Source organism: Lycium barbarum, chromosome 8 (assembly GCF_019175385.1).
Source record: "Lycium barbarum isolate Lr01 chromosome 8, ASM1917538v2, whole genome shotgun sequence".
In the NCBI taxonomy this organism is placed as follows: Eukaryota; Viridiplantae; Streptophyta; class Magnoliopsida; order Solanales; family Solanaceae; genus Lycium; species Lycium barbarum.
In genome coordinates, this window is record NC_083344.1 from 118323712 (window position 1) to 118346728 (window position 23017).

At 35.0% G+C, this 23017-nt stretch overlaps 3 protein-coding genes across 3 annotated transcripts; 1 reads left to right on the plus strand and 2 right to left on the minus strand.

The window, feature by feature from the left end:
* Nucleotides 1–957: 957 nt before the first annotated feature.
* LOC132606892 (CASP-like protein 5A1) lies at nt 958–12891 on the plus strand. The gene is made up of 3 exons (XM_060320562.1): nt 958–1378; nt 3278–3410; nt 12462–12891. Exons 1-3 carry the CDS (start codon nt 1179–1181, stop codon nt 12651–12653), a joined length of 525 nt encoding a protein of 174 aa, XP_060176545.1. The 5' UTR covers nt 958–1178; the 3' UTR covers nt 12654–12891.
* Nucleotides 12892–15228: 2337 nt separating this feature from the next.
* LOC132608208 (uncharacterized) lies at nt 15229–15808 on the minus strand. Its single transcript, XM_060322270.1, has 2 exons — nt 15680–15808; nt 15229–15636 (listed from the first exon to the last, which is right to left on the minus strand). Exons 1-2 carry the CDS (start codon nt 15806–15808, stop codon nt 15229–15231), a joined length of 537 nt encoding a protein of 178 aa, XP_060178253.1.
* A 1331-nt stretch (nt 15809–17139) lies between these two features.
* On the minus strand, nt 17140–18270 carry LOC132606893 (protein S40-4-like). The gene has a single exon (XM_060320563.1). It carries the CDS (start codon nt 18142–18144, stop codon nt 17701–17703), a length of 444 nt encoding a protein of 147 aa, XP_060176546.1. The 5' UTR covers nt 18145–18270; the 3' UTR covers nt 17140–17700.
* Nucleotides 18271–23017: the final 4747 nt, after the last annotated feature.

The following is a 23017-nucleotide window of genomic DNA, read 5'->3' on the forward strand; positions in this document are numbered from 1 at the left end:
ATAAAAATTAAACTAACACCCCGGATACGCTTTTATGCCCGGGATTACTCTTTTGCGCTCGGGACTTACGCCCCAAATTCTAGAGCGTACTCCCTATGAATCTATGCCTTTCATTTGCGCCCCGGAGCGTTTTTGGTACGCCTCGCCCCGGGGCTCGCCCCTGAAAACACTGGACTCCGGTCTTTTCCTGAAAATCGTGGATAGCGGGAACTTAATGCACCTAACTGCCATTTTTTTTTTTTTGCAACTCCCTTCGGTTCAAAATAATTGCGGATTTAGCCTCTAAAAGTTGGTCCAAAAGAATTGAGGTTTTAGTCTATCAAGAAGGTATTTAGTTCTCTGTTTCAAATTTTCCCTCAACAGATTCCCATATTCCCGTGATAATTATGTCAACCTAAAAAGGAAAAAAATAATCATAATTAAGGGTATCTTAGTCAAAAGTTCTCTTAACTTTTAGGAATTAGGGAATTTCTTAATTTATATGCTCAAGCTTAATAGCCTGTTTGGCCAAGCTTTTAAAATTTGCTTATTTTAAAAAATATTTTTTTTTAAAAGTACTTTTCAAAAAAGCACTTTTAGCGAAAAACAGTTTGTGTTTGACCAATTAATTAAAAAAGTACTTTTGAGCATTCATTAGTGTTTGACCAAACTTTTAAAAAGTGCTTCTATTTGTATTTTTCTCAAAAGTACTTTTCAAAAAAGTGCTTTCGGGCAAAAGTTGTTTTTTTTAGCTTCTGAAAAACTGCTTCTGCTATTCCCAAAAGCACTTATTTTCTCCCAAAAGCTTGGCCAGACACCTCATTTTTTTTTTCAAATAAGCACTTATTGAAAAAATAAGTACTTTTGGGGGAAAAATAAACTTGGCCAAATAGGCTATAAAACCTCAATTATTTTGGATCGGAGGAGTAATAAAAATGTGACTTAGGTTCCCGTATTTTGCGTTTTGTTGTTTGCCAAAACAAGGGGCAAATGTCAAAAGTTCCCAAACAAAAACACTTTCAAAACTCAAAAGTTTCCAAACTAACAAGAAAACAAACCTCCACCTCTTCCTTTTCGATTGCCTTTCCCAATCCCTTTTAGGGTTCTCTTAACAAAATCCTCACAAATGTCTTAATCTATAATTCCATTTATTCCAAAGTCTAAAACACAGACTCACACAGAGAGAGATTAAGAAAAACATGATGAGTAGGCCAGCGGTGCACCCAGTGCCTATAGCACCAATGATCATAGGTGCACCGAGAGTGAGGATGAAGGATATACAAGGCATGCCTGGTACACTTGGCAGCCTTATTTTACGACTCTGTCAGTTGGTTTTTGCTGTTATCTCTATTTGTGTTATGGTTACCACCTCTGATTTCCCCAGTGTTACTGCTTTCAGGTATACATACATAACTTGTGACGGTCTAGATATTTTATATTCCATCTGTTTGATCATATTACTACTGTTTTAAAAACTTTTTTGATGATAGAAAATACTCCCACCGTTCCTAAATAAGTGTCTGCTTTAGCAGTGGGCGGTGGTGGGGTTGTGAGGGATAATGGGTGGGGGTAGTGGGTGGTGGTGGGTGGAAAAAACAGAGGGGTAGGGGGTTGGTGGGGTGGTGTGGGGGTGGGTGGTTTGGGTGTGATGGCGGGGTGGTGGGGGTTAGGGTGTGATGGGGGTGGGTGGGGTGGGTTGGGGGTATAATAGGGAAATGAAATACGTAACCACGCAAAAACCACCAAATCCGTGGTTACAAAAAAATGGACTTTTTTGTGGCAGACAAAATTTGTCCCAAAATAAGTGTCGCTTTAGGATTTCAAGATAAAAATTAGTAATTGTTTCCAATTATAGCTTTATACACACTCCGTTTCAAAATAAGGGGTGTTTTAACCTTTTCATTTGCTCCAAAATAAATGGTGTTTTACATAATTAAGAAGACATTAATGATGTTCTTCCAATTTTACCCTTATTTGTCCCAAAATAAGTGTCGCTTTAGCAGACAAAATTTGTCCCAAAATAAATGTCCCCTAGGAATTCAAGACAATGAATAGTACTCCCTCCGGTTCAAAAAGAGTGTCCACTTAGCCTTTTTTCTTGGTTCAAAAAGAGTGTCCACTTACCAAATCAATAAAGAATTAATTTATTTTTCTAGATTTGTCCTTATTAAGTGTTAGGTGACCATATTCCAACACTTATTTAATTAGGGGTAGTTTAGTCAATTTACCTATTTTTTCTAGGAGTTAGTATTTTCTTAAGGGCTGTGCAAATGGCCCAGTGGACACTCTTTTTGAACCGGAGGGAGTAGTAACTTTTCCAACTATACCCATATATTAAAGAACTACTTTTTGTTGATAGTGCTCAATTCCCAGGAAACGTCTAAGAAATACGGGTAACTCAGGAAACTATACCGTTTATTTATTGTTTTTCTTAATGGGCGTGGAATGAGCTAAAACGACACTTATTTGGGGACGGAGGGAGTATAAAATTTGATGTTGATAAATTGAAGAAATATGGATGAAGAATGGAGAAGAAAAAGAAAAGGCTAAATGTGTAGCAGGTGTGTGTGTTAGGAAGTCTTAAGAGTAACTTAGTTCCGAAAGGAACTTCGTTTCTTAGTGCTTGCCTTGTGCTTTGAGCTGAATTGTTTTTGTTCTAGCTTACTTGCACTTTCGTGTTGATCAATGATTCATTAAGTCGGATCTTCAAAAGCAACCGGTAGAAACCATGGTTTAGGGATTCTGTGCATTTGATGAAGCCTGTTTGATACTATTATTGTTTGGAGAGTTAGTAAGCTGAATGCTTTGTGTTGTATTCTTATTATCAAATGGACGGTGTAAATATTCGATGGATTAAGTTGGAGATAATATTGTTAGTTTGTCCTACTTCTGGCACACCTTAGTGTTTGTTTAATCACATATTCTCCAGAAAATAGCTGGGATTTGGATTTAGTTGCACCTCCGTTTACTTGTTCTTTTTTGCCATTTCGCGTATGTGCCATGTTGTGTTCATATGCCTGTAACGCAGTTGCATTAGTTTGAGAAGGGATTGGACAAGAAGTCGAAGGTGCTTTCATGGAAGGAACATATTTTGTTTGTGAAAAATAGATGTATTCTGAGTTTTAAAATATAAGTAATGCTTCTGATTATGATATTGATGCGATACTGGAATTCTTAGATTCCCTTCAGATTTGAGGGATCTGTATCCAGTTGACTTTTTAATAAAATTATCTTTTACTGATCAAAATTGGTTCCGTGAAGGGAATTTAACCTGGATTCGCGCCCTTGTTTGTTTCAGCTACCTTGTAGCAGCTGTTGGATTACAGATCATATGGAGCCTTGTACTTGCTATAGCTGATGTATATGCAATATTGGTGAAAAGAAGTTATAGAAATGCAGCAGTTGTCAGTCTATTTGCCGTTGGTGATGGGGTAAGAAACATCTTTTTGCAAATATATTGACCATCCATCCGTGGGGTTGCTTTCTGTGTTCTCAGTTATCAACCTTTCTTCTCTACCAAAAATGTCTTCCCGTATGTTACTTTAGGTTTTCAAATTGCTTCATGATGTCAAGCTAGAGGCAGGTTGAAACTTATTTGGTGGTTTCCCTTCTGTTCAAGTGAATTAATTTCAGTTAGGAAGTGAGCTTCTTATGGTAGCACCATATGTTTCTACACTGTCATCACTGTATGTGATGATGAATTTCCTACTAGTGGATGATAGATGATAGATGTTGATGACATTATGATGCTTTCTACAATTTCATGGAGTTATAGAATGAGCTGAAAAACATGGGTGGAGTGGTTCTGAATGTGTTGCATTTAGTTTTATTTGATTGTAACTTGATAGTGTTGATGACAAAGTGATTATGCATCAATTATGAACCCTATTGTTCTTTGTGATTTCTCCATTCAACATATTGTAATCTTTTTCGCTACAAAGTTATTACTTATAACATGCTCTATCATCTGATTTCTGGAAATAGTCTGGCAAGGGAGATAATAACACCAGGGTAGTGTACTCCATTGAGGAAAAGTATGATTTACAAAATTGTTATGTTGGTCATTATTCTCCCTAAGTTATCCAAGTAAAACAGGAACATGTTAACTAAATTATTAGGTTGTCTCGTTGAGATCTGTCTCCCTGATATTATTTTGGAGTTTCCTCCTCCTGTATTTCATATGGAGCCAAGGCGGGAGCTATATTCAACTGATTATGTCAAGTATACCTCTTGAGATAAGTATTCTTTCCTATGGAACTTACCTTAATAGTCATGGGAGAAGTTAAGGTAGATACCACCGCATCGGGAATTAACAAGTATTAAGAAAGTCTTGGTGGTGGAATAAAGTGGTGAATAGAGCTTAAAGAGAATGGTATGGAAAATTTTCAACTGCTAAGATGGAGAAACCTTTGAAGAGTATAAAAGAGCTAAGACAGCGCTTCATCAAAAAATAAAAGAGCTTAGAGAGCAGTTTAGAAGGAGACTGGCTGAAAATAAGGATGCGGAAAGGATAAAATGAAATGGATAAGCTAATATTATTGATAGAAAGGGGGTAAAGACTAAAAACCAAGTTCAAAACAATCTTTAGAAATTTTGATAGGAGATAGTGAGATCGAGGAGAGATAAAGAGGCTATTTTAATCAAATGCTTAATACAATCACAAGCATAACTTCACAAATCTCCATACACCTGGGATAGACAAAAGTATTAGCTATATTCATAGAATCGGGTATAATTAAGTAAAGGGTGCTAGGAAAAATGTGAGGGTTAAGAAAAACTGTGGTTAAGATGGTAACCTTGGAATTGCAGTAGATGGAAGAGAAGACGCAGGGTTTGGAATGTGGCTCCATTAGCACTTATGTGGGTCGTTTGGAGGTAAAGAATGAAGAGCTTTTGAAGGGATAGAGATGGACTTTGTACAATCGAGAAGTCAGTCTCCTATCCCTTATTTCTCTTTGGTGCACTCTTGAGGTTCCTTTGTCTATAGAAGATTGTGCCTTATTTGTACAGAACCATATATTGGTACCTTCTGGATCGAGCTTGTCGCACGGGGCTTGCCTAGTGCGGGTTATCTCTTCTGTGTTGTTTGCGAGCTATTGCACAGAAGCGGGGTTTATCCTGTGCGCACCCGAAGGGTAGCGGCTGCGGGTTCCCTCGTCATAAAAAAATAATAATTATATATTGATGGATTTCTACCTCTTTTTTTTTTTTTTTTTTTTTTGGTGTACCTCTTGTATACGGGTTTTTATGACAAACTTTTCAATAATATGCATCAAAATGAGGATGGTCATATGGGTATGTATGCAGAAGTGATGAGTGCTAAGTAACCGTGTACAATTCTCCTTGTAGAAGTCAAATCATAGTATAGAAGAGCTTAATAAATAATTGACCCTTGAGCTTGTACCCAAATCCCTTCGACATGCCCTTTTCTCACGAACAACCTTTTACACAATAAACGTTTCAGGAAGTGTGATTAATACATACCACTTTGGTGTTTGGCCACCTTTTCAGAACGAGTGCATGTCACGCACCAATGTTGTCATAACCCGTGGCATCAACTTAAGAAAAAGAATAAAATCATAAATCTACACCTATCTTCTTGCTTTATCACACTGCGAGGGTTGCCACCACCATGTTGTGAACTCTCTCTCATTTTTCAAATATTCAATATTCAAAATATTAAGGAATCTTTATTTGAAGTCCATTATTCAAGCACATTTTGAAGTAGCATCAATTTAATTTGGCTAAGCTTTGCGAGCAACTAAGCACCCGGATGTGCACGTATAGATGGCCTCACTCCACTGACAAGTCAACATGGAGAAGCAACACACCATGCTTAATAGCCATAACATTTGGAGAGGAAAGTTTTCCTTTTACACCAAAAGGAAAGGGAAAAAAAAAAGAAGCACAAGTCTGACCACATTTGGAAAAGAAAGCCACAACCATGGCTTTTACCTAAAAGCACCAATAGGGTGGAACTTTTCAAAAAAAAAAAAAAAGGATGATTAAAAAATGAAAATGAAAAAAGCTACGCCTTGCGTCCATAAAAGGCTTCAAACACAAAATGAATTGAGTTCACTTTCCCCTTTTGTGCTAGAACACGCTAGTGCCAGCAGAGCAAAAGCCTTGTGTTTAGACATAATTCGTGAAACGTTTGGTGTGTAAAAGGTTGCCCGTGAAGGAGGGGTGTGTCAAAGGGATTTGGCTATAAGCTCAGGGAGTAAACTATGTACTAAGCCAAACAAGTTATCGTACTCGGGATTGGTTCTCAAATGAACAAATTAATTGCTTGATCATTATATGAGAAATTGTAATAGGTATGGTAATTGGTGTAGCTAAATAACAATTAAATTAAACTTAATAAAAAGCCAAAGAAAGGAATGAATGCTAAGTTGAAAATGAGTCAATTATAACCTAAGTTGCTCGGACTCAGGTGTGGGTGTCCGATACGGGTGCGGATCTAGAGATCGGATCCTTCATGATCTAAATTTTAAGATCCATATCCAGGTATGGATACGGGTGCGGGGATTCGGCTAAAAATAATTCAAATATCTAAAATAGAGTTATAAAACCTAAATTATGAGATATTATGTGAAACCTTGAGGAGAAAATTTTAATCAAGAGGAAAATCTCTGGAGGAGATAAAAGAAAAAGGAGTGACATAGAAGTTTCTATAACACAAGGTATTCCATATTCTTCAATTTCACCATACCTTTTGTTTTGATTACACAAATCATTGAATCTGTCTGGAATTTCTCCCTCGATTTTGGCCAAAGTACCCGAAATTGGTTGACTAGATAGGGTACGGATCCCCCGCCTACAACCATGTTGTGTCGACACGGGTGCGACACTAAAAGTGAAGAGTCTGAGCAACATAGATTATTACAAGGCTGGGAATCTTGACTTCACTTGATTAAGTAAATTTCTCCTTATTCAATTCTTCTTACTACTTAGAATACTTCTTACGAATACTTATCTACTATAGTATGTCTAGATTCCTATGTTTCTGCATCGGTTACATTTCTTTTAAGCCGAGGGTCTATCAGAAACAACCTCTCTATTCCACGAAGGTAGAGTTAAAGTCTGCATACATCCTACCCTCCCAGACCCCAATTGTGGGAATACACTGGGTATGTTGTTGTTGTTTGTATAGTACGTCTAAATAAAATCACCCCTTTCGGTAATTGGACTATGCGTTAAGTATGAATTAAACATGTGCTATATTCCACGGAAGTGCAAGACATCTCTATTATTATCTTGACTACTACAATTAATATAATACCAAAACCGCTCCTCTCGATTAAGATTAAGAGTTGCATTAAAAATGTTATGAAGAGCTAACAATCAAAAAATGCTATACGGAGCTAAGTGGAATTGTAAAAACTAAATCTTATTTTTCGATTAAGGTTTTATGCAAACCCATCAACAACAACCTAAGTTGCTCGGACTCGGGTGCGGATCTAGGAGTCGGATCGTTCATGATCTAACTTTTAAGATCGGGGAGTATGGATCCATATACGGATACCGGTGAGGGTATACGACTAAAGATAATTCAAATATCTAAAATTATAGTAACATTATGTGGAAAACTTACAAGGTATTATTAGGAGAAATATTGATCAAGAGGAGAATCCTAGAAGAAAATATAAGGAAACAAGTTGACATAGAAATTTCTTTTTTTTGATCAGGTCAAAGATTTGATTAATAATAACAAGGCCAACTTGGCCGTATACAAGCGATATATCGTATACCACAAGGAGAAACCTATAAAAAATGATTCTCTCCAAAAGATGCCCAATCCTCTATACAAACAGGAACTACATAGGTGCACCAAAAGAAAATAAGGGATCAGAGACTACTCCTCAAAAGAGCATAGCTCATCTCCACCCCTTCAAAAACTCTCCTATTTCGCTCTTTCCAAATGATCCACATTAAAGCAAGTGGTGTAACCTGCCAAGCCTTACGTCATCTTCTTCTAGCTCCACTCTTCCAACTGAACATCAATTCCTTCACTATTCTTGGCATTACCGAAGAAACGCCAAACCATCTAAAGATATCTTCCCATAACCTCGTGGCTAATTTGCAATGTAATCTAATATGGTTCACGTCCTCACCCGTCTCCTTGCAAAGGAAACACCAACTCGTGTATACAACCTTTCTATTCCTAAGGTTCTCCGCCGCCAAGATCACCCCTCTAGTAGCTAACCACGCGAAGAAGCACATCTTCCTTGGCACCTAGGGGATCCAAACCGAGGCATGAGGGAAACTAACCTCTGCCCTAACCAGAAGTTTCTCATAGAAGGACTTAATCGAGAACAATTTGTTGTTTCCCAACTCCCAACTCAAAGCATCGGGTCTGTCAACTGGCTCGTATTGCCTTTGAAGTAAATCTAGCAATCTTTGAAGCTCGATCACCTCCCAATCTTTGAAATTCTTCCTAAACCTCAAACCCTGAAAATTCCCATCCCTTTGTGTCCCCCCTAACTTGCTGAACAGACAATTCCCTTTGGCAAGAGACTCTATACAACATCGGGAATTCGTCCTTAAGCACCAAAACTCCACACCACTTTTTCCCCCCAAAACCAACTCTACTCCCAACCTCGACCTTAAAAGCAATGATATTAGTAAAGGCATCCCACCCCTTCATTATATTCCTCCACACACAAGGTACTCCATTTCTTTCAATTTCACCTTAGCTTTTGTTTTAATTATAGTAATCATTGTATCTACCCCGAATTTCTGTGTCGCTTTTGGTCAAAGTACCCAATATTGGTTGACCATATCCGGTACGGATCCCACACCCACACCCATGCCGTGTCGACACGGGTGCAACACCGAAAGTGAAAAGGTCCATCACCTATCTCAATAAATACCCTGAACCATAAATAAGATATTACTCCCTCCGTCCTAAAAAGATTGACACTTTTCGCTTTTCGAGAGTCAAACGAGTTGTTCTTTGACTGTAAGTTTTTCATGTCTTTTCAATATTTTAAATTATTAATTATGGTGACTGTAATTTTTTCATGTCTTTTCAATATTTTAAATTATTAATTATGGTGACTTATAGTACTTTTTATGTAGTTTCCAAATATGTAAATTTCATTTCGAAAAAATTAAAGATTCTATGTTCAAACACACAGTCTTGAAAAGTTTGACTCTCGAAAAGTGAAAAGTGTCAATCTTTCGTGGGACGGAGGGAGTAATAGGGAATCACACATTGGATAGAATAAGAAAGATTGACCTTAAATTAATACTTCAAGATCCATCAATATTCCAATTTTCTACTCCATGATGGAGTTCAAATTCCCAAAGACACAAACAAGTTTAATACAAATCATAACTGTGATAAAAAGACGAGGGTAAAAGTAAGATTCACAACTTTTGGTCCTTTGTTTTTTTTTTTTTTTTTTTTTTTTAAATGGAACTTTTGGTCCTTACTTCTTGAAATAGCAATTGTAAAAATCTCCAGGGCAAAAGCCCCAGCTTCCTTCACTAGGGAAAATGTCCCTACCGGAAATAGGAGACTCAAGCTAAGGAGGAGACTTTTACCAAGTTTTGTCCCCAGTTCAAGCTATTTCAAGGAGTAAAGACAATATTTGTGAAACTTTGCCTTTACCTTTCACTATTTGTTTTAGTTGTTATTTGTGTTAAAGCTTATGTATATTTGGAATTTGAACTCTGATTGAGTGGACTTTATTGTTGCATAATTGATGGATCATGATGTATTAAGTTAAGTTAATTATTTCATGTTATCCCCTATGTGCAATTTCGTCATTAGTGTCCTATTTATTGTTCAAAGCATTAATTGAGGTAGGTGAAGTGCCGAATAGCCTTTTTGGATGTTGCAGCATAAATGAGTTCTTGTTGATGTTTGTACTAAATCTTGATCGAAATTAGTTTCTAGAATTCCACTTAGCTTTTCATGTCCTTTTTGGTACTACGTGTGTTAGTTAAGATAATCGAGGTAGGTATTGTCCAAGTCATACTTAGATAATCATAATATTATCTGCACCACCAAAATAGGTAATTCTAATTAGACGTTCGATGGTGGATGAGTGTATACCTGAGAAGCATTCTAGTTTTTGGACATAATTGAATAGATGTCGGATTGATTGATTATCTTAAGTTGATCATCAATAAAGTCAAGATTCAACCTTGTTATAATCGAACCAATCCCAACTTAACATATAAAAATTGAAGGTCGTTTGATCAGTTTCTAGCTAGACCACCAAATTTAGTCTTTAGGCGTGGTATTAAAGATGGTAGAAACTAGAAAGAAATGAGGTAGATTTGAAATCTCTTACGTGGAAATTATCTCAAAAGACTTTCTATCTTTAGTAACCATTATGGATTTAGCTAAGATTTGAACACAATGGAAGCAAAACATTGATTGTGTAATGGAAGCAAAAATATCCATACAGTTAATCCAACTAGCTGGCACTGGAACCGCTGACCCAACTTACAAGAACCTTTACTTCTTATGAACCGGTAATCCAACTAGTTGGCACTAAGGTTAGTTGTTGTTACACTTATATTAGATACGGGTAGGGATAAGTTTGAGATTTGTAGAACATCTAATTTTAGAGACCCCATAATGTGCTTTAAAATACAAGTACTTAACAACATTAGATGAACGGAGCAGAGTAGGAGGGGAATATATGGAGCAGGTGTAGTTATTATTTGATTGGGAGAAGTAATTGGATCATCTTTTGCATCGTCTGTTTTTGGATACATTGTAACCCCTAGCGTAATGTATAGTTTACAAGATTGAATGGCCACTTCTCCATACCCTTGATTAGGCTGTTTTCCGAGATTTTTGAGCTGGGTATGTAAGCCAATGCAATATGCATATGTTTTAAATAAGGCCAAACCCATCGACAGACACCTGTGGTCGTCCACTTCTTTCACTTGAACACCTCAAGTGCCCCTTGTTCCATTTAGACACCTGAGGTAGGGCTAGACTGTGTCATTTAGACAATTTTTGCTGACCTGGCAACTTGGGTGAATTGCACAACAAACAAGCGCGTGAAGACCTAAAAAACGTATTTTATTTTTATTTTTTTAATTCTTTTTATTTTCTTTTTCATTTTCTCTTTCTTTTACATCAATTAAAAAAAAAATCATTAGAAAATTACAAAAAAATCTATCACTGTTGGTCTTGTCTAGTTCACTGCACGAGTTTTGGTTCTGCAATTTTGAATCATTGGTGTTCACTACTGAAAATATGAAAGCTACATCAGGTTTGAAGCATATGTCGGGCAAAAAATTAAATCCGCCATTGTTGGCCGACGGAGCTTCGACTTGAGTATTGGTTTTGGAGTTCTATTGCATGTCGAATCTGAAACTAAAGTGAAGTTGTGTTTGAACTAACTCGATGCTAAAACCAACTGAAATATTGTTGAAGTTGAACTTGAAAACTCACAGAACTCCATTGAAGCTCGTATGAAGCTTGAAGGTGAAATTTCAAATATTTCGATCAGAAAATTTTCCCCGCAAAAGCCATTCGTCTGGGTTTGCTGTTTTTTCTTTGGAATTGCTTGCTTGATAAATTAATCATTGTTGAAAATGAAATGAATCTGTAAGAAAAAAACATGGAGGAAGAGGGTGAGGTTGGGGGAACGGCAGGTGGAGGACGGAGGGGTTAGGTGGGTAGGGGTGAAAATAGTTTTTTTTTTTTAGTTTACTAAATAGTTTTAAAATAATTTTTCTGCTCATATTTTATTCTTTAATAATTATTTTTAGTATATATGCCACGTGTCTTCATTTAATTCGCTGTTTTGACACGTCATCGGCGAGTGTATTACACTCACACTATATATTTGACTGATAGTACAAAAGTGTCAAGTGGAACAGGGAGTGCCCACCTAAAGTGTCTAAATGGAACAAGGGGCACTTTAGGTGCTCAAGTGAAAGAAGTGGACGACCACAGATGTCTGTCGATGGGTTTGGCCTTTAAATAAGGACTGTTTAAACAACTTGTTTGCAACCTATTGACTTTTAATGGGGCACATGTGGAATGATTTTAGTAGGTGATTATCACTATGGTTCATGATCCCACTTTGGTGCAGATCACTTCTACTCTTAAGGTCAATCTGGTCAGTTTTCTGCCAGGAACGGATCTAGAAGCCTGGTCATGAGTTCACGTGAACCCTGTAGTTTTTGTTCTAACTTTGTATATATAGTAAGAAATATACTAAATTTCTATAAATATTTGACTGTGAACCCGTTATTATTATAGTATTAACTTGAAGCTGTTGTAGGAACCCATAAAATTCAAATCTTGAATCCCCCTCTGTTTTCTGCTATATCCAACTGCAAGCATAATGTTTATATTCATTTATTGTAAGGAATGTTGATACACATCATTGGCGATCTACTGAATTTTAATGGGGCACCTGTAAAAAAGAAGTTTTAATGGTGCACTTGTAGAAGGATTTTTTTAATATGTGATCACTTTGGTTTGTGATTCCTCTGTGGTGCAGATCACTTCTACTCTTACATTTGCTGCCGCCTGTGCATCAGCTGGAATTACAGTTCTTATTAGCAATGATCTTGACAAATGTAAAGTGAACCACTGCACGAGATTTATGTCAGCTACAGCAATGGCATTTTTAAGCTGGTTTGCAGCATCACCATCCTTTTTCGTGAATTTTTGGTTTCTGGCTTCCCCATAGATGCAGTTCCGTTCGCCTGCAGAAGGGACTAGGGGAAGGCTCTTACTCTGCCTGTGCAGTGTTTCTATTTGCAGTAAGGCCACCTTAACTGCTCTTATTTGTATATCACTGTATTACTGCTTGACATATTTAATGAGGAAGAATCCTCTTTGTTTACAAAGTTGATGTAGAACTATTTCAAATATTTGGCTCAATATCGCTTTCAACATTATAATAGATCTGCAAGTTTGGGTGACTATTTCTGGATGTTCTGTTGAGTTATGTGACAAGACTGCTCGTGAAGCCTCTAACTTGTTTAATTTACTATCTCCTGGTCAGATTTTTAACCTCTTCAGTGTTTTATACTCGACTTCCTAGTTTTATATAACCATAACTGCTCATGGAACATCAGAGACAATTTTCGATATCTGAGGGTTCTAAAGTTATTGTTTTTCAGAAATCATATCACTGCATAGTGCGTACACCATTTCTCTTGTTTCTTTTTTCTCCTTTGGTAAATTCTGCTGGCAAGAGACGCCTGTTCATTACTTCCTTCCCATATTATACCCTTTACTATTGCAGTTATTTTATATGAGTTTAATAAAAGGGAAAAGGGTCAAATATACTCCTCTACTTTGTTTTATTAGTTAAATATACCCTTCGTTAGTGAAAGTTTACAAAAATACCCCTGGCGTCTTCAAACTTCACACTTACGCCCCTATTTGGATGGAAATCCCCAAATCCTCTCAAATTACCCAATTTCAAAAAAATTACCCACTTTTTTGTTGACCCGCCCCGCCCGACCCGCCTATCATCATCATCAAGCTCTAGCTTCATCTTCTTCCATGGAGAAAAAAAGAAAAAAGCAAGAACACACTCAAATGATAAAATCCAAGTACTGGCTGCACCAAGTGATAAAATCCAACACTAATAGAGATGTTTGAATACTGCTATACATAGGAACTGGGTTATGGTTATAGCTAGTAGTAATGTTGTGTGTATTATCTAATACATATGTTGTATGATTATTTACAATTGTTATATGGATTGTCAAGAGTATGAAATGATTATTGCAATAAGATTAAGTTAGTTAAGTTACCAGTGCATATTTTCATGTATATGTTAGATTATACGGAGTTGAATGTTATGATGACTTAATTGTCCATCCCATAGCAGAGTTAAAGATTTTGATGGCTTAAATGCTCATCTTAGAACAGAGTAAAATAGTTTAAAAGAGGTATGTTGGAGCCTATAACGAATAACTCCCAGAATGAACGTGTGGTTCGTTCATTCCTCATAAGCATATTATTTGATTGCAATTAAAAGTATCTCATTTATTACCCCTTACCTCATCCATTTCCACTCTGACTTCATTGTTCTTGATTTTAGCTGCCTTTTGCCTTTCTAGAACTCTGCAATTCATCATCACATGCAAAAAACTTCTACCGTGCTTACAATTATTTGGGACGTTCTCATATTCCCTTGAGTGGAGAATTTTCATCCTCCAAACCAACCTAAACTTTTTCAGGCCACCGTCCACACTTTTATTTAGCCATACCAGGTCTGGTTCTGTTTTTTATAGCGGTTTATCTAATTCTAAAGGCGTGCCTACATTGCTGGTTAATTGTCTCACATAATATCTGTTTTGGGATTTTATCATTTGGGTGTGTTTTTGCTTTTTTCTTTTTTTCTCCATGGAAGAAGATGAAGCTAGAGCTTGATGATGATAGGCGGGTCGGGCGGGCGGGTCAACAAAACAAGTGGGTAATTTTTTTGAAATTGGGTAATTTGAGAGGATTTGGGGATTTCCATCCTAATAGGGGCATAAGTGTGAATTTTGAAGACGCCAGGGGTATTTTTATTAACATTCACTAACGGAGGGTATATTTAACTAATAAAACAAAGTAGAGGGGTATATTTGACCCTTTTCCCTTAATAAAATGTTTTATGAACTATTGCATCAAAAAATTTGTTGTGTTTCGATTAAGTGTGTATGAATATCTTTCATTATACGAATTTTCTGAAAAAGGCCATGAGTGCCAAAGTATATAATTAGCCATGCGTGGGCTAACAGTCAATTGACTATGCGTGTAAGTGACACGATGATTTCCATGTAAACCATATCATTTTGAACATGAATTCAAAATTGTTGTTCTTTAATGCTTTATTGCAAAGAGTGTTCGATATCTATTTGATTCGTGAATTGTTACTGAAACATGTGTGTACCATGAAACCATATAATGCATGCATTCTTGCGATGTCAAATTGCTATTGTAGGGTCGTAGCTCCCACAGTGCACACATGTCTAATTTTAGTTGTAGGACCGCCCCACTGCTGTAAATGCTCTAGTACTATATCAGATGTATATAGTCCTCATAGTATATTATACATGCTTTTTTTTTTGGCTAATAACTGTCGACTTTATTTACCAAAGTAATCTGTACAAAGCAAGTTTCCAAGACTAATTAGAAGTCTGAGCTAAACAGCCTCATCCTTCCATCCTATTACATCAGAACCACTAATCCAGTAACTTGTCTAGCCTAAGGATAGAAAATTCAAACTAGACAGTTTTCTAAGTCTACTTGTAATGCTTCCTCTACAATGGATCTCTAGCACTAGCATCTTCATTTCTCTGCTTGTGCTGGAAAATTCTTATGTTCCTCTCTTGCCACTTGTAGTATACTGTTCCTGCCAAAGTCATTTTGTATATGTCAGTTGTACTACTACTACTCTTGCACTGTCTTGTTGCCCAGTCAACTTCATTCTGCCAGTTAAAAGGTGATCTAGTGATCCCTTGCCATCTTAACAACCTGCTCCACAGCCCTGCTGATACAGTGCATTCTAAAGGTGGGTGTGATACAGTCTCATTGGTAGTATGACACAAGGGGCAAGTAGCATCATCAATGAGTCCCCATTGTGCCAGTTTATCCCTAGTTAACAAACTCTCAGTGTATTGCCAATCCGAGCATGAAAGTTCACCTAGGTGATCCCTAATTGTTGCACACTAGTTTCCTCCAAGTCACTTTTCAGAAGTTGCCTCTAAGTACCTTGTACATTATCTGAATTGAGAAACTTTGCATTTGGACCAGAGCTGCCTCTATATAGCCAACACCTTCTAGTACTTGTTTAGATTTCAGAATCTTCCTAAGCAGCCAAGAAGCTGTATTGGCTTGCATCTTGCGCACTGCTCTGCCTTTCTCATAGTTGGCATGGACCCATTCTTCTTAGAGTATAGATTCCATAAGAGTTTGCAAATAGCTGCCTCGTTCCAAGTTATGATGTATAAGAAGTTTAGTCCACCTGCAGATAAAACGCAGTCTATTCCATGCTAATAAAGCCTTTTTAGATGCCTCAGTCCCACCTGTCCATAGGAACCTCCTACATATTATACATGCTTTTTATCAAGGTAAGTGTAATAGTATATGATTACATGTTATGGATTGAGGCTACTCTTAGCAGATAGTACGCCGCTGCTAGAGTACTATATTATAGGTTAATGAGGTTATTCTTAGCAGATAATTCTGTAAAATCTGTTCAAAAGAACAAAGAGAAACTTCTTTTTTCCTTTACTAGAAGATATGTCAATTAAAGAGGTGATTAAGAGGACCTAATTTTTGTTTAATTATTCTGTAATATAAAAAATTGTTGTTCCAATTAATTTGTATTCACATTGAATAGTTCACTAAAGGAATAAAACGTTTCTTTTTTAAGAAATTTTATCATTCCGAGTCTTTAGAATAAAAATGGAGGGATACATCAACCATTCCATCACCCTCTCGATGATGAGAGGGACAGAAGTGTGTGTTAGCGTGTAGATTTTAGCTTGTAAGGATTGTGTAAGCTAATCTGTTGTTTTCTTACCTACTGCAGTACTCAATTGAATATTACCCAAAAGTTTACACATCCTCATCTCATTTTATGTAATACTAACATCTTTATGGGTTTGTTCTCTCCCCTTGACTTCTTTCTGCATTTACCCAAAAAACGTAACTGCAAAAACAAGAAACAACAATGATAGGCTTAACATATTTGTTTATTTATCTTTTAACATTTTCCCTTTGGTTTTCTTCAATAATTACAAATAAGGAAGTGCACATAAGAATGCATAGTAATCCTAAAATTACATGTGCCTCATGCATTCTTGAGTTCGAAAAATCAAAGTTCCAATTTCGTTTCAGTTGTTAATTCACTCTTGCTTTCATGGGGTCGGGGTAAAATGAACAAATCGTGAATAAGTAATCTATCCGGTGTTTACATCAAACCTATAACTTTCCTCTGGGTAAGAGTAATCATATCCGGTGTTTACACCAAACCATATAAATTTACTATAGTTATTTGAGTTAATGAGGTAATCATAAATGTTAATTAATCATGGTTAAGTGTTAAAGGGTTATATTCAAACACACTCTTATTTTGACTTGGTATAAATGCCGGTGCTAGTAAAGTTTTACCCCTCTCAAGATCGTGATAGTATCACATAAAATGAAATGCCGGAGTACTTATCAAGTAAACAAAAAATCATTTGGTGACAATTCTATAGATATTCAGGAAAACAGAATACAAAAATTACTAGAAACTACAAACTGATCATCCTCTTGATTGATGTTTCAATTGCAAAATTCCGATGATTCTACAAGGAAAGAGGATATCAACAAAATGGGGAATAATACGAATTTTCTAAGTGATTCTCTGTAACGTGAAGTCATAGCTACAAACAAACCAGAAAAACCAGAGAATCGGTCTACCAAAAAACACTTGCAAAACATAACAGATTAGTCCATCAAGAAGACAAGAACCCAAAAAATATCCAAAGGTGTGACCTCGTGATGAAATGATAAAGCTAAGAATCAGGAGATCTGAAGTTCAAATTTTAGTTTGAGGTAAAAATACTATGCGATTTCTTCTCATCAGTCTAAGCCTTGGTGAATAGAGTTATCCGATATCTATGCTGACGGAAGGTAGCAAGTACTCTGTGAAATTAGTTGAAGTACGCGCAAGCTGACCCAACACTACGATCATAGAGAAAAAAACTAAAAAAAATAAAAGAACCAAAAAAACTCCAAAATTGTTAGTCTTCAAAACCAGTTTGTTTCCAAATAGCATTCCTCACCCTACTCAAATCTCTTCCTTTAAGTGTCCTCCCCATACCTTCCTGCACAGAAAATGAAGCCATTCTTGTCCTTGCTAAATATTCATGAGGCGGAATTCTGTTATCCTCATCAAAATCATCATTGTCTCGAACATTATAGTTGGTCTCTTTCAAGCAATTCTCGTACTCGTTACCTAGGATTTCCGACCAATCAGGTACTTTCACGGGCAATGATGTTGATGCTGCAGGCACAAATATTTTTGCTGGTTTTTTCAAGAAACGTGAACTTGGTATTAATTTTTTGGACTCAGAGTGACTAGGAACGATATTACTATTATTATTGTTCCAAATATCAGCTTCATCAAACTCAAATTGTAAATCATTGGGACTAATAAGACTAATTCTGCCGTTTCTTGATGCCATTAATGGGAAAATGATTAACTAAAAAGGATAATGAGACGTTGCTGATAAAGATAAGGAGATATGGTATTGTTAGTTTTTTTAGTTTATCTGTTTTGTGTTTTGATCAAAGGAGAGGGACTTGTATATGACTTTTAAGTTTCTTTATATAATGGTGGGTCGAGGGTCGACCTCTTTATCAACTCTCTTCCTTTCTTTATTGTTTTCTTTTTTCTTTATTTTATGATTAATATAAAAGTTTATAAAATATAATACTGCGCTCTCTTTCTTTTATATTCCCTTTATTCCTTTTTACTTGTTCAATTTGCATACTCGTTACTTTATTTTACTAAGTTGTCCTTATTAATATGCTTTTGAAAAATTATATTTGACTAACATAAGTTTAGAAAATGATTACTTAATATATATATATATATATATATATATATATATATATATATATATTCTCTCTTGATTATGAAATGGACAAATAAAATAAAAAAACTTTTAATCTTATGTACAAGTAAAAGGGAACATATGAAGTATTTTTATGAAAAAATCTTTTCTTTTTAGTTTTGTTTAAAAAAGAATGATATTTTTTTTATATTTGGAAGTTTTTTTCACCTAACTTCACATTTCACTCTTAATGAAATGCTCTTACAACGATAGAGATGTAAGAATATATTTAAGATCACAAACTTTATAAGTATATTGGTTAGGTAATTAAAAAAAAGTCTTCCTTTTCTAAATTTCGTGTCATTGAAAATGAAACGAATGGATTACATTGAATAAAATAATTCTATATGATTATCCTCATGACATTGCCTAATTGTGAGTCTTATCTCATTGTTCTTTTTTTCATTATCTTTAATAGTTCAAAGTTCAAACCAAAGTAGATTAATTATCATAGAGCCACCAATCAGATTCGGATGAATTGAATCTCAAACGCGGCTTCCAAACACGTTAGCAACTTCCTGTGATCTTCCCTTTTATATTTTTATCTTCACTTAATTTCTCTTTGATTAGATATGATTAAGATAAGAATTGGGGGTTGAGAATTAACACCGAATTTATTTAAATCTAATATTCTATGTAGAGTATAGATATATGTATAAAAGATCACGAACATTGTAAGTAATAAATAGTAGTTATGAAATCATTATTAAAAATATAATATTTAATACTAAAAACCTTAAATATTGAATTTATAAAATTTAAATCATGAATCTGTCTCTGATTATGATTTCTAATTACATGAACAGACGCATAAATCATACTGCGATGCATGCGTCTAGGGAGGCTAATTAATGACGATTCGTTTATTAGTACTTCAATATGTTAAAATTTCATGGGAAGGCATGTTAATACCGATATCTAACCTGCATCCGCTTTTTAATGATTTGTTTTTTTGTATATAATACCCGCTATGACATGCGGTGGTTGAAGTTTGGTTTAACAAAGCCATCTGAAGTTACAAATGATTGAAATTTATCAGTCATTTTTGCATAACGTTCAGATAAAAATGGTTGGACTTCAGTCATTTTTGCATAAAGTTCAGGCAAAAATGTTTGGACTTCAATCATTTTGGTGTAACTTCAGCTATATCTATTATCTATTCAAAGTTAATGAATATATGGCTGAAATTTAAGCAAAAATAGATAAAGTCAAGCAAAAAGAATTGAAATTGGACAAAAATAATTGAACTTCAATCATGTGTACATGAACTTCAAACTATATGAGACTTGGAAGTAAATATACATGCAAAATTTTTTTAAAAACGAATAGGCTTAATACCTAGATGGACCCTTAAACTTGGCATGTTTTGTAAGATAGGCATATAAACTTATAAGGTGACCAGATAGACACTTAAACTTACTCAAAGTGTATTTTTCAAGTTTTTCAGTTGTTTTGAAAACAAAAACTATATTTTTCAAACACTCACAATTTTCATGGCCAAACAAGCCCTAAATATATCACAAAATATTTTTTTAAAATGCAAAAATAAGGCAAACGCATATACATGAGACTATAAATGTGCACTTAAACCAATAAATACTCGCTAATCGCAATTTTGCAGCTTTCAATTAACTCAATTTTTTTTTTTACACTTGAATAATTAAAAAACAATAACTTTAACCAATAAAAATCCTTAAAAAAAGAAATTTCAAATTAAGAAATTTCTAAGTTCAGCATTTCAAGTGTAAAAGAAATTTCAAATTAAGAAAACTGTAAAGCCGAGAAGAAAATCCTTAAAAAAAAGAAATTTCTTAATTTGAAATTTCTTTTTTTAAGGATTTTTATTGGTTAAAGTTATTGTTTTTTAATTATTCAAGTGTAAAAAAAAAATCGAGTTAATTGAAAGCTGCAAAATTGCGATTAGCGAGTATTTATTGGTTTAAGTGCACATTTATAGTCTCATGTATATGCGTTTGCCTTATTTTTGCATTTTAAAAAAAATATTTTGTGATATATTTAGGGCTTGTTTGACCATGAAAATTGTGAGTGTTTGAAAAATATAGTTTTTGTCAAAACAACTGAAAAACTTGAAAAATACACTTTGAGTAAGTTTAAGTGTCTATCTGGTCACCTTATAAGTTTATATGCTTATCTTACAAAACATGCTAAATTTAAGGGTCCGTCTGAATATTAAGCCAAACGAATACAAATTAAATGGCAACGCCAAAATGAGGTGTCTCTCCACTCAGCACTTGTAATCTTGAGATAGATATATGCTCGCACACAATCACTCTGGCCCATTATGGATTGATGTGAAATGATTGATGGAATTTGGGCCACCTTGTTTTTAAGTGTTCCCTAAGAGAGCAAGAATAAAGCAATAATCGAGAAAATTATACTTTTTGTCTATATCAATGTACTACTTATATGATTTTGACGGGATATAAAATTCAAGCAAGATATGATTTTTTTTTACTATTGAAAGATTTCAGCCGTATATATCCGAAATTGGCAACCTTCAAACGAGTGTATCAGAAGTTCGTTTGCACAAATAATATAACAACTTCAAGCAAAATTTATAATTTCGGAAGCAAAATTTTACAACTTTAATCACATATATCGAAGTTATTTATGAAGTGATTAAACTTACAAACTTCTAATAACTTAATGAAATTCTCAAAGTCGGCTATCTGTGAAGTTCCTTCGTTTATTGGTCATTTGGAAAATTAAATATTCATTTATGTATTTCCCTTTTATCAAATAAAACAAGGACAGGCGATAGAAAAAATTGCACTTTTTCCCTTCAAATGGGTTGGTCTTTAATTTTTGTCCTTCAAATAGGCAGGTCTTTAATTTTTTGTCCTTAGCAATTAAATTTATGTCTAGCGGATAAATTTTTTTTAGGTGTGGGGTATAACTTGTGCAATATTATGATGCGAAAATAAAACTTATGTCCTACAAAAAAATTATTTCCCCTGAGTAAGGCTGTTCAAAACCGAACCGTAACCGATAACCTAACTGCAAAATTGGCCTATTGATATTGTATTATCAGATTAACGGTTGGTGAACGGATTAAACTTTTATAGTTAACGGTTTATCGGTGCGAGGCCGAATTACATTATTTTCTTATCGGGTAAATCGTTAACCCGTTAAGAATTATCATGGTTATATTTTTACCCTAAGTATATAAAGTATCTACGAGTTTTTGGCAAAAATTATCCCTTGTTTTTAAGGTAGGTCTAACTTTGTCCTTCATATATAACCTTAAGCGTTATTTGTCCTTTTAAGTTTGTAAAAGTTGATCACTTTTAGTCTAACAAACAAAAAACACCATCATCTGTTAAAAAACTAACAGCAACACATGATTGTTCTAGAGCCCGGCACTTTTGTAACCAAAAAAAAAAAAAAATTGGAACCAAACTAACCCATTAAAAAAAACAAAAACAAATTAGGCTTCACGCACAGATTCTGTGCGTGAAAGGGTCAAAGTGTACATTTATACTTTGGTCCTTTCACGCACAGAATCTGTGCGTGAAACCCATACCTAAAACCCCCGACCCCAACCTTTATTCATGCTCTTCTTTTTCATTTCCTCCATCTTCACCCTTTCAACACACTTTTGCACTTCCAAAAACATGTCTCAAAGTTTTGAAACTTCAGTGTTTGCTATACAACCCGACATTTGTGAATGCAGTTTATTACTGTAAACTAAAAACATCAAAGACCCAAGATAATCCGGGTCGCCGTTTTTGACGTTGTAAAGTGCCTGAAGTAAGTATTTTTACATTTTTTAGTGTTTTTTTTTTCACGTTATCTATATATTTTACTTTAAAAAACTGATTTTCTTGTAATGTTTATAGGATATGGGCGGTTGCAAACACTTTCGGTGGGAAGATAGCATTCATGTGGATAAAACGGTGGCGGTGAAGTTTAAAAATCCACTTTTTGATAGAGATACCGAGACTTCACGTATCTCTAGAGATACCGCTAAGTTGGACTCGCAATTTAAGCTTGTGGAAGCTGAAGAAAAAATTGAACGTTTGGAGGTCTTGCTCACCGATTAAAAAAAAAAGAATTTTGCTGAAGGCTAAACTTAGAGAGGCTCAACACGAGAAAATATCTTTGAAAGAAAACTTAAATTGTGGAAGATTATTTGTGCTATCTTGTTGTTGTTCATTATTTATATGTATTTTGTTTATTAAGTTTAATATTTCTATGGATTATGTTTTTTACTAGGTGTACCTTTTCCCCTATAATGTAATCCGCACCCTTTATGTACTAATTTATTTGTGTTTCTTTGTGAAATTGTCAATTAATAATAGACTTTAACAATAAACTTTGAAGAATTAAAAACATGCCAAACTAATTCAAATTTATGACTTCATCATAAAATAAAAATACAAATTAATAGCCTTAGTCCAAAACTTAAATGACCCATAAT